The 12,643-nt window shown below is 39.9% G+C and overlaps 1 protein-coding gene across 15 annotated transcripts in view; it reads right to left on the bottom strand.

Moving 5' to 3' along the window:
* The window catches only part of Lrrc9 (leucine rich repeat containing 9), an 83,297-nt gene that overhangs the window by 56,244 nt on the left and 14,410 nt on the right, over positions 1-12,643 (bottom strand). For all 15 annotated transcript variants that reach the window (XR_003950092.1, XM_011244211.3, XM_011244209.3 and 12 more), the window contains exons 2-10: positions 12,270-12,350; positions 11,804-12,022; positions 10,853-10,993; positions 10,382-10,445; positions 9,637-9,707; positions 7,443-7,625; positions 5,532-5,687; positions 1,656-1,837; positions 748-879 (exon numbers count right to left, since the gene is read on the bottom strand). Coding sequence is in view for 14 of the 15 variants with exons in the window: in XM_011244211.3 (XP_011242513.1) it covers positions 748-879; positions 1,656-1,837; positions 5,532-5,687; positions 7,443-7,625; positions 9,637-9,707; positions 10,382-10,445; positions 10,853-10,993; positions 11,804-12,022; positions 12,270-12,317 (1,196 nt within the window). In the remaining variant the exon portion in view is untranslated. The remainder of the gene's footprint in view (positions 1-747; positions 880-1,655; positions 1,838-5,531; positions 5,688-7,442; positions 7,626-9,636; positions 9,708-10,381; positions 10,446-10,852; positions 10,994-11,803; positions 12,023-12,269; positions 12,351-12,643) is intronic.

The raw sequence follows: 12,643 nt of genomic DNA, 5'->3' as shown, positions 1-12,643 counted from the left end.
GTTGATGTAATTGTGCCTCCTTGTGGATCTGAGCTTGTATTACACAAGGAAACAGTAACAAACGGTTCTGTTTAAAGATGCTGACAGTAAACCACCTGGTGTCAGACTCAGGAGTTAGAACAGGTCTGGCTAACAAAGTTGGAATGAACCGAGTTTCATTCTCATCTTGTCCAGATCGTTTCCCACTGGCTGTGATACAGGGAACCCGGCAGCCTGAAGTCTGGCTTTGTGCCCCTTCTCCCACCACCCAATGGCCTTGTTCCCACTGACGGCTTAGCTCCCACACGGCTTCCCCTTTGACTACAGGCCAGCAGGATGGCCAGGAGGCCTCCACGGTGGCAACCTGCTGTGGCCAGTTGTGCAGTTGGTTTCTGCTCTGTTCTGGCTTTCAGCCAGTGTTCAGAATCCAGGACTATCTGCCCAGCAACTGTATAAACATCGCGAGGACAGCAGTGGGACATAAACTTTTTTCTTAAAATATTTACAAACTCCCCATATACTTTTTCTGCTGACTGGCTAAGAAAAAGAATGGGTGTTGAGTGACCCCGTTGAGGTGTCCAGGGCTTGTCTCATGTCGATAAGGCAATGAGACAAAGGTACAGGTAGAAGATGTATGACAGCAAATTTTCAACAGATGGATATTTTGCTAAAAACTATTTTGAAAATGAGACACTTTGCAAGTTGATCACCTGGCTCAGGATCAAATATACAACTACTTTTGGAGCCCTACTCAAAGCTCAGGTTTACCAGTCATCAGCCTGAGTGCCTTCTTCAAAATGGATATTGCCCACAGTCTCCAGCTCAGTTAGCAGAAACGGGGTCAGTAAGCCGTGAGTCTTCTTCTTCTGTTTTACTTCAGTCCGATAAATCGCTTCAATCCTACCAGAGACAAAACACACATGCAGGGGTTCATCGGATGTGAGACTCACAGCATTGGCACACAGCTGTTCGTTCATGTGCCGTAGAACATGCACGTAGCATGGATTTGAGAATCAGTTACCTCTTGCTTTCAGTGGCGGAGTAACGTGAGTGTTAGCAGTTAGATCCAGAACAAGATATTCTGTTTCTAGCAGTGAAAAGCTCTGATTTTGTTACCCTCATGCAGAGTATGAAAAGCTGAGACTTTTCCGGATCTAAGAGCACGGATGCCAAATCCTAGACAGGTCGTTTTGTCTTCTTACACCCACGTATTCTCAGCACCACACCAGTACTACTAGTACTTCCATCTAAAGAGCTAGCGAGTGGGAGGGTCATCTGGCATGGACATTACAATCCTGTTAAGATCATTACAAAGACCCTAGTAACCCATTTACCCAGTGTCCCCAACAAGCAAGGACTGTAGTGTGCTTGCTGGTCTGGTCTGCGTGCTGCATTTCTGAACTAAGGAGCACTCAATTGCTTTTAGTTTGCAGCCAGAGGCTGAGATGTGACGCCATGCTGATCAGAGGAAGCCCACTGTGCTTAACTGAAAATGGCTTCAGCCGGAGCCCAGCTTTGAGTGGGTGGGGGCCCTAGGAACCGGGTGTGCCAACATGGTTCATGTTCTGCTTTCTCCCATTTATCAAAGGAACTGAGCTCAACTCTCGGCCTCCAACATGCTGATTTTATTTGATCCCGTTATCAATCTGAATGACCAGATAGTTCGGCAAACATACTCATGCAGTTTCTTGTTCCAGAATGTAACTCTGTCATCCAGAGCGCTCAGCTTGGTCAGTATCTTCTGCTGCAGAACTGATTCCTGTGTGACAACCTCACTATTCCGGGGTTTCTCGGCCTCCGGCGTTGTATCGCTCTGCCCTTTGCTAGAGATCTTGAGTTCAGCCAGTTCCCGTTCTAACTGTGGAAATCAATGCACCAAAGAGCAAATTAAAAATAAAACACACCTAAGGCAAAGCCTCAGATATTCATTTTAGTTGGTTTAAATGGTCAAAGTAGACATCCAGGTAGCTCAAGCTTTATAAAAGCCAAATAGGCGGCTTTGACCTTGGTGCAAATTCAGCTAGTGTCTATTGAATGAGCGACAGGTTAGAAACAGCAAGCATGGCCGTCTCTTCACAGAAAACAAACACATTGAAGAAACAGGTCATGAAATGTTGAGTGTGCTTATTAAAGCCAAAGTGAAATTACCACCAATGGTGGGCTGCATGTGAATAAAACCTTATACTTCAGATAATGCAATTTTTAGCATAATAACTATTTTTAAGAACTATGTGTGGAGAGATACAACCACAGAAAACACATAAAGGGGAGACAACTTTTTCCTTTTGCTTCAGTATCTGACCAGCTCAAAAACTATACACTGCATCAGATTTTAATGTTTTGGGGTTTGCTGTCTATATTAGACTTTTGGCATTAATTGGCATTTAAAATATTGCTTTAAATATTATTTATCTTGATTACTTAGCCTTTGGGTCACTCCTTTAAAGTCTGAGGCCAGGGAAAATCTCTTGTAGGATTAAAAGATAAACTATAATGCACAGCATTTATAAAAAGAAATTTACTAGTTAGTGATATTTCTTCACTTATATAGCTTTAACTGGTTGCTATAACCAAATTATATATTTAAACAATGTGTGCAGTTTATATGATATATATTCCTTTACTTGCTTGTTGGTAATATGGTTGAAATTTGAAGTACACCCAAATTTGAAACTTTTGACATATTTTAGATATTCAGATACAAGACATTCAGAGTTCATGTAAGGGGTTGGGGATTTAGCTCAGTGGTAGAGCACTTGCCTAGCAAGCTCAAGGCCTTGGGTTCAGTCCTCAGCTCTGGAAAAAAAAGGGCAGAGTTTATATAAATATTCCAAAATGTGAAAGACTCTAAACTCTGAAATCCATTTGGTTGTAAAGCATTCTAGGTAAGAGATTCTCAACCTATATACTTGAAAATGACACATTATAAAATGGATTTTGACATTTTGGTCTTTCTATGATTTTTTAAATCAAATAATTTAAATGTAATTAACATTGTACTTCAAGAATCTCATTCTGATTATAAACCAAAAATATGCTCATTTGTAGAAAGGGCCATTAAATATATTTCAAACTTCAATTCCTTAAAAATTTTATTTTATTTTTTTATACCTTTAAACACATGGATATGTGGTACGCATAATGAATGGAGGTCCCTATGAAGGCCAAGGAAGGCACTGGATCTCCTGAAGCCAGAGTTCCAAGTGGTTGCGGGTCACCAGGTATGGGTGCTGAGAGCCGGCTTGAGTCCTCTGCAAGAGGCCGCCCCATGTGCCCAGCTCTCCAGCTTTACTTCCTAGTGACAACCTCGTAAGTAGCCTACTGCAAAACCACCAGCTTGTTTTCTTGGTAAAGATTTAGGTAGCACCTCATGCTGCTACTGTCAATGAGGTGGTGATGAATAAAGTACACGAGTAGACTTGCTGGGCTAATGGCTAGGAGCTCTCTGAAGCTGTGTGACCACGGCTCACTCTCAGGAGTGAGGCAGAGTGGATTATGGTCATCTGCGCCACCTAATGCCGTTGTGTGCTATACTTAGAAAGGTTTACAGCAAAGGTGGTTTCACACTGCATTTGAAGATTCATAAAGGACTGCTTGTTAGTCACTGTGTTGTATTCATTTGTAAAGTGATGACTTATATGCTTCCTCCCATTTTCCTGTTTGCATATCTCATTTTAACCTTATCTTCCTCATGGACGCACTGTACTAAGGACAGAATCTCTTTGGGCATGCATCCTGTTTCTTGAGGATAGTTTAATGTCTTTAGACTTTTTTCCCTTAATGTGTATGTGGAGGACATGTGCTTGTGTGTGTGAGCATGTGGAGGCCAGAAGCCAAACACAGGTGTCGTCCCTCAGGCACTGTCCACATCATTTTTTAGCTAGGGTACCTCAGTAGCCTAGAGACTGCTAAGTAGCCTCAGCTGGCTGACCAGTGAACACCAAGGTCCACTGGTCTTGACTTCCCCAGCTTTAAGATGAGAGGCACACATTACCATGGCTACCCTTCTATCTGGACTCTTGGGACTGAAACCAGGTCCTTATGCTGTGCAGGAAGCACTTTACCTACGGAGCTATCTTCCTAGCCCGTGTGCTTACCTTTTATGAATAACAACTTTTAGTACAAAAGCATCTTACCTTTTTGTTTTGCAATTGAACTTACATCTTTTTTCTTTGCAATGTCTAGTATGTGGCAGGTTGAGATCAATTAAATCAATCCATCTACATATTTATTCTTGATATTTTATCATTTAATTTTTATCCCCACTTGCACTAAAGGGCAAACGAAGCACCCAGCTTCCCCACTCCTAAATGACTTGATGGGTTTCTAACACTGTGATGGTTTGTATATCCTTGGACCAGGGAGTGGCACCATCTGAAGGTGTGGCCTGGTTGGAATAGGTGTGTCACTGTGGGCATAAGATCCTCACCCTAGTTGCCTGGAAGTCAGTCTTCCACTAGCAGCCTTTGGATGAAGACATAGAACTCTCAGCTCTGACTGTGCCTCGCCTGCCGGGATGCTGCCATGCTCCCACCTTGATGATAATGGACTGAACCTCTGAACCTGTAAGCCAGCCCCAATTAAATGTTGTCCTTTATAAGACTTGCCTTGGTCATGGTGTCTTTTCACAGTAGTAAAACCCTAACTAAGACAAACACCATGTGTTAAATCCATTGTGTCTTCATGTTTTTGAGAAGTTACAGAAAACTTTACACTTACAAGGCTCTGTTTTTCAAGTAAATGATTCTTAACTTTTCAAGATCTACTTTTAATAAAAGGAATCTAATTATTCTGCATAAAAAAGCACACACACTACTAAAACAGAGTTTGATTTGAAGTTCCCCATTGTATACCTGTATGTGTGTATACCTGTGTGTGTATATATGTGAGTGTGTGTGTGTGTATATGTGTGCTTATGTATGTGTGTGTGTGAGAGAGAGTATGTGAGTGTGTATGTATGTATGTGTGAGTATGTGTGTATGTATGAGTGTGTGTGTTTGAGTATGTGAGTGTGTAAATGTGGGTTAGTGTGTATGTGAGTGTATGTATGTGTAAGTGTGTTTGAGTGTGTGTGTGTATGCATGTATGTGTGACTGTGTGTGTGTATGTGCACGTGCACTCATAGCTATATGCAAGCCACAGGACATGTGTGGAGGACAATCTCAATGTTGGTCCTCATAGTCCGCCTTGTCTGCGACAGAGCCTCTGTTCTATGCTGCTTAAGTCCTGTCTCTGCTTCCCAGTCTCACTTTAAGAGCACTGTGACCACAAACACAGGCTACCAAGCCTGCTTTACATGGGCACTGGAGATTGGAACAGAGGTCTCACACCCATATCTTTTAAAAAAAATTATAAATAGAATGCAACTCAGTTAATTATCTGGAACTAAAGTATTTTTAGAGTAAACCTGACTCAAGTGTCAGTGTTAATCACATGCATGCACACATGCACACAGGATGGGAGTGAACGGGCAGTGGAGTTAAGGATTTACTAGTTTGTCGGATAATTTTCCTACACTGTGGCCACTGAAATTCTACATGATTAAATCTTACCGTTTTCTTTGCAAAGTTGAATAATTTTATCCGTTCTTCGGGTAGCTTCTGTAACTTGCATTTTCTGTCATTTAGTTTTTCAAGTTCTTCATTCAGATGTCTCTGAACAGTTTTTATTCGCATGTTATAATACATTATTTTTTTCATTGCTGTGGACTGAAGGTAAAGGGTTAGATAAAACAAATTACAGGTAGCTGTGTTGGCTAGTTTTATGTCAACTTGACACAAGCTAGAGTCATTTTGGAAGAGAGCACTTCAATTTAGAAAATATTCAGCCATATTAGCTGCTGGAGTGTTTTCTGGATTGATGATGGAAAAGGGAGGGCCCAGCTCACTGTGGGCTGTGGTCCTGGGTGCTATAAGAAAGCAGGAGGAGCAAGCCAGCAAGCAGTGCTCCTCCATGGCCTCTGCATCAGCTCCTGCCTCCAGGCTCCTGCCCTGACTTTTCTGGGAGATAAATCTCAAGGAGTAAGCAGCAATAAACTCTTTCCTCCCTAAGAATTTTGGATCACAGCAATAGAACTATAGCTAAGGCATAGTTATCAGTGGTATTGTATAAACATAACACGTTCTTTATACATTTGGAAGTTTGCTAGCTCCATCAGAAATGCTGATGCTGACAGCAGACACAACGGTGCCCACAGGATTTTGTATTTAATTTATGATATGACATAACATCCCAAAGAGCATCTTTATTTTTAATATGTGAGTATGTGGCATATGAATGTCTATTTCCAAGACTCCAATAAAGAAATTACAGATACAATTTAACTTATAAAATAGTATACTTAGCTAAAAAGACATAAGACTGGAACAAATATGAAACCACATTATTCCTACGTTATTAATTTAGGGAAAACATTTAAAAGAGTTAAAAGTAAATGCCAAATTGAGTATAATTCATTTTTTAAAAGCCTGACAAAAAAATTTGTCCTCTCCCCCAATCTGTGAAACAATGCTCTAAGTGAACTCCTTTTAGACTGATGATATCATTAAATTATAATTCTAATGCAATTATCTCCAACCTTAAACCTAATAGTATTCAGTTATTAACCCACAAATAATAACACATTGATTAAGTAGCCCATTATGGATTATACAAGTTAAATAATGCCTGAGAATTAGATTAGTCAAAAAAGAACCAACCAGCCAGTCTACACAGAAGGATCAGTTCTTGGTCCAAGAAGAGATTCCTTTTGGAAAAGCAGGTTGAAGAACATCAGAGCAAAACACTTGACATCCATCATATAAATATAAATATATATATATATATATATATATATATATATATATATATATATATATATATTGTGTGTGTATGAAAGGAAGAAAAAAGAAAGAAAAACATTGGAAAATGATGTTTTTGTTATTTGGGGTAAGTGGAAAATTCAATACACTGAGAGGTAAAAGGATTTCAAATGAATTCTTAAATCTAAGACAACATCATATATTGAGGAGTAAGTAGTTATTTTGCCAGACAAAATAGACAATGCTAAGTTACATTTCAAATAAGCAACAAGGTATTCACCAAACTTGCTTGTATTCATTTAGTTATATCAAGACATACTTTGGTAATTATATGAAATTCAAATTTAACCTAGGATTTTTTTCCATGTGGGGGGGGGGAAAGAGTTTTAAAATACTACATTTAATTTGTTCTAACACAATTTAAAGAATCAGGTATCAAAAAATCTATTTCCAACACCAGTTTCCCATTGTTTTTGTCTGACCACCGAGTTCCTGAATTAATGTTATTATCTGTGTCCTTTCAGGTGAAGCATCCTGCTACGGAAGGGACAAACAGGAGACAAGAACTGACTGTGTCTTAACAGCCACATGAGGACCCAGCCAGAAGAAAGCCATTAACTATGCAAACTCGAGTCACAGATACCTGACTGCGACCGCACTTACATCCGCCAGCTCCTTGATTTGCTTTGCTGATACGTCAAACGTGTCGAGTCGTTGGAGAGACGGCAAGTGGTAGAGCACGTGGGTGGAATAGTTACACAGCTGACACACGGGGTTGGACTTATACTGAGGGTCGTTCAGACACAAGTCCTTTAAGCGAGTGAGCTTGGTCAAGTTAGTAAGGTCCTAAACACGAGTGACAATGATCAATCAGTTAGGAACGCTCGCCTTGAGAGGAAGGGTCCTAACCCCTAACATCACAATCCAGTGTCACACTCTAACGCACTCCTGAGTACGCGTGCTACAGTGACCTAGGCGGCTGAGGTGCTTCTCTCTAAGGAAAGGACATGTGAGATGCCAGAAGAGAAGACCAACCTTTGCTAAATGGCAGGCTACACGGCTATGGATGTTCTGCGTGTCCCAGCTGCTCCTAACCAAGAAACACTAATTCCAGGTTACTGTTCCTGAGGGACATCTGTGATCATATCATAATAGCCCCTTACTGAAAAGCAGTGACAGCTTCGTGTCATCTATCAAACACGCCACATTGAAGATTTGATTAGCCTGGTAGTCCCAACTCCCTGTGCTCTTGGGCACACCATGTAATGCTGACATTACTCAATAGACCTGTGACTTCTGATCTCCATGTCCTCATGAATACTCATCTCTCTCTCTTGGAATGGCCACTGCCACTGCCCAGAAGAGCCTCTTCCAGTGCCTGTTAAAATGCTGCTAGCCTTTCCTATTGATTAGTTCCTTCGTAGTTGCACTAATCAGGTAAAATTTTACTCAAACTTTTTCTTAAAGTATTTATTCCACCACCTTGAAATACCCTTCTGTTTTTCTCTGAGTCAGAGCATGTCTTTACATTGACCGATATAAAATTATTTCTTACTCCTTTTTCTCTCATATTTTCATAAGCTGTGCTTGACTGTGTGCCTTCAGTCTCACATTGTCAGAATGATATTGTGAGCAAGGTGAGAGAGCAAAGGGAGTTTGACAAGAGAGATTTATTATAGCATATTTAAAATGGCTCCAGCAAGCTTTGGCGCACAGAGAGCAGACTGAAGACAGTGAAAAGGAAAAGAGGGTTAGCAAGGTGACGTAAGGGTGCCGCCTGCTGTGACAGCCTGAGTGGAATGGGTGAAGTGACTTTTGCAAAGTGTCCTCTGTCTCCACATGCGTGCCATGGTGTACGTACAGACACACACACACACACACACACACACACACACACACACACATACACACAGACACAAATAGGGAGGATTCTGAGAAGTTGTTCTGTTTATTTGTTTATTTTTTCTGCTTTCTCAGTAATGCAGACTGGTAAGGATAGTGTTGCCAACCAGGCTGAGAGTGATCCAGGCTCTGGGCATATTCTGAATGGGCAACAACAAGATTTGCTCACAGACTGAAGGTGGGATGTGAAGGAATAATAGGGGTAAAAAAGACTGTAAGGATTTTTTGCCTAATTAACTAGATGAGTGGCAAGACTATTTAGAGAGTCAGAGACGCCTGCAAGGAAGGAGGGCTTGGGAGGGGCATCGGTTGGAGTTCCTTAAGAGATGTGTGCAGCTCAGAAGAGACAACAGGGTGAGCAGAGGGCCCAGCCGAGCAGTAATTAGAGCAGGTGCATTCACAGTCCAAAGACAGGATGGGATTATGTAGAGAGAGTGAAGAAGAGCCCCAGAAGGGGCAGTCCACCTTTTCAGATGCTCGAAGAGGATGAACCCCCAGCAAGATAAATGTAGCCAGAAAGACTAGGACAAAGTTCAGAGGAAGGAGCATCCTACCAGCTAAATAGCTAAGTTATTTTTTGGTTCTAAAAGGATGAAGTCCTATGGCTATCTGAACAGATGCTACTCAAACTCCCTAGAGCAGTGGTTCTCAACCTTCCTAATGCTGAGACCCTTTACAGTTCCTCATGTTGTGTTGACCCCCCCTACCATAAAATTATTTTGTTGCTACTTCTTAACTTCCATCTCGCTACTGTGAAAAATGTAAATATCTGATATGTAACCTCCAAAAGGGATCATAATGCACAGGATGGGAACCACTGCCCTAGACCAGGAAGCACAAAGTAATGAACTCAATGCAATTACTCCTTGAAGGAGGATTGTTTGGTATATTTTCTGGTCTATACAGTTGGTAACTCAGGTTGATAAACAGAAACCAACCATTTAGTTGAACATACCTTGAAGGAAGTAATTTGATTTCCAGAAAGGTTTAGTTTTTCCAGTTGTTCATTGGGATCAAGACATCGACCTTTCATTTAAAAACAAGATTAAGGACATGTTAGGAGTGAGGGCATAGCTCAGTGGCAGGGGGCTTGTCTTGCATACCCAAGGCCAAGAGTTCAATCCTCAGCATCACAAAAATAATTAGATTTCTTGTTCTACCTTTGTTATATACCCTGGCAAACTTGTAAGTTACAGATGGCCCTTATTCCTGCATTTCAATAGGATTAACAATCCCACTGCATAATTAGCAATCATGACTAGTGTCTGAGAGTTAAACATCTGAACCATAGATTTAAAAATAGGTAGGGAAGTGGAGGTGGATCTGGGAAGAGATGGGTGGGTATAAATATGATCAAAACACACTGTAAGAAAGGGGGAGTGGGTGGGTAGGGGAGTGGGGGTGGGTGGGTATGGGGGACTTTTGGTATAGCATTGGAAATGTAAATGAGCTAAATACCTAATAAAAATGGAAAAGAAAAGAAAAAAATGAATACTATGAGGATAAAAAAAAAAAGAAACTCTCAAAGAACCAGTAATTTTTAAAAGATCTTCATAACTCAATAGAAAGAACTATGATCTAAGGTAAAAATATATGCAAAAGTAAAATGGCTTTTCAATGGCATAACGTCTAAAAGAGGCAAATTTAAGCACACATTTTAAAAATGCATTAGCTCAAATTCTAAAGGGAACAGTACATACCAATGCTGCTGACTAAGTTTCCTGCAAGGTTGAGGTCTTTTAGATTCTTCAAAGTCTGCAAGCCCTGGAAGCGTAGACAACATGTGCTTTTAAAACATCAACTCTGACGTGTGTGTGTGTGTGTGTGTGTGTGTGTGTGTGTGTGTGTGTGTGTGTTTGTGTGTGTTTTGCCTGTGTGCATGCTGTGCACCACCGAGAACAGAACAGGGTGTTGGATTTCCTAGGACTGGAGTTACAGATAGTTGAAGAGTTGCTATGTGGGTGTTGGGGACTGGAACCCAGGTCCTCTGGAAGAGCAGCCAGTGCATTTAACCTCTGAGCCATCTCTCTAGCCCCAAGGTAGTTCTTTTTGACCACAATAATGATGCTATTCATAACTATTTTGACCCTTCATGTTGTACCATAGACACTGTGGTTTTAATGCCATAGCAGTAAACTGACTTTACATGCAAATTATCAAGATTATCTCACCTCAATATTTTTTATCATATTGTGGTTCAGCCACAGAACTTCCAATTTTATTAACTTCTCTAAATTTTCTATTTTGGAAATTTTATTGTAATATAAATATAATTTTTCCAAATTTCTACATCCTTGAAGGCCTTCAATTTTCTGTTGAAAAGGAGATTGAAGAGTGTTAGTTATTTCAAAATATTTGACTTATCAATAAAGTAAGTTTCTAAGTCTTTTTTTCTTATAAGTACCACTTTATTGTAACATAAATACCCAGAAAAAATAACTCTAAATTAAAATAAACATATAATTTCTCCATTTAAATGGAGCTATATTCAATTTTGTATGTATTCTTTAAATGTTAACCAACTACATCTAATTGCTATTAATATAATCATATGCATATGATATTATGGATACTGCAGGGTTTTTTTGCTTAAGACCATCTTACACATTTAATATTTACATAAATTAAAAAGACAAAATTATGACTCTATGAAGGTCATAATAGCTTTCTTTAAAATTCCCCTACGTGCAGACTATTCACATTTGATGATTTTATTTATTCTGAAAGTGGTACAACTAAAACTTTTAACTGTTTTCTGTTGTTGAATTACTTCTTGAGTGTAATATTCTTAGGGTAGGAGTTTCTGAGTTCAAAGGTATGCACATTTCTATTACCCATGACACATTTTGTAGTATTTCTTTCTAAACGACATGTCTAACCACTTAGTGCCACAGTGAATCAGTTCTGCTGTAAGCAATACTGGCTACGACATAACTTGATATGTTTACCAAAAATAAATTATGTTTTGATTCCTTATTCTGTTTTCACTTTGTACAAGTTTTTATCTTTGCCCACTTATCAGTTTTGATCCATACACACTGCATACATTTTAATGAATTGTTTTTCCAAAGTCAAGAACTCAGGCTTAGATGTACCTTGTAAGATTGTCTGTTTAATCTTACCTCTATGCAGCATTCAGCAATCCAAAGTTCTTTAAGCTGTAAGCAAGTCTCCAACCCTGAAATTTCCCTTATATCTTGAGCAACAATTGTAAGACTTGATAAATTATGAAACAATGATAATCCAACTATTCGGGGATACCCTGAGAAAAACATCTCCAGTTTTGAAGTATCTGATCCTTCCTGTCCAACGATCTCATAAGTTAAGCCATTGCACAGACACTGTTTGAAAAGAAAGAATTTGAATTATTATCTGTTTTAACTAGTTTTTGAAAAACTGTCTTTTGACAACACAAACTATAAACTTCCCCTGGCACAGACACCAGGATCTCACTACTGATGCCTGTGCCTCCAGTCATCCAATAGGAGGAATCTCCTTCCCACCAATCCTCACAGCTCCAGGAGGGAGAGTCAGAATGCTCTACTCAATACTCTTGCAAATATTACTGAACAAAGGGCTTGGACTCACCAGTTCTTTAATGATTTCACCTCGATTTAGGTTTTCACTTTCAATCATCTTCCATTAAAAACAATGGTCACACTAATATATCTATTAAAGAAGACAAAAGACGGAGTTCAGTCCTGGAGTCACGTCAGGCCGATTGGTGCATCACCTTAACGTGCTAGCAACAGTGGCATTGACAGGCCCCTGATTACAGCTAGACAGCCTACCACCAGATGAGAAGAAAGAAATGCACACCTGCACCAGGGAAAAGTTGACCTCTAGAAAGACTGATGGAGTTCTTGCAAGATGAACCAGGCATCAGATTGGGAGAAAAACCATGTCCAAAAAAAAAAAAAAAAAAAAAAAAAAAAAAAAAAAAAGGTGGGATGGGGGGAGGA

Source organism: Mus musculus, chromosome 12 (genome assembly GCF_000001635.26).
Source record: "Mus musculus strain C57BL/6J chromosome 12, GRCm38.p6 C57BL/6J".
Lineage (NCBI taxonomy): Eukaryota > Metazoa > Chordata > Mammalia > Rodentia > Muridae > Mus > Mus musculus.
The sequence above is the reverse complement of the archived record's forward strand: the minus strand, read 5'-3'. Positions and strand labels throughout refer to the sequence as shown.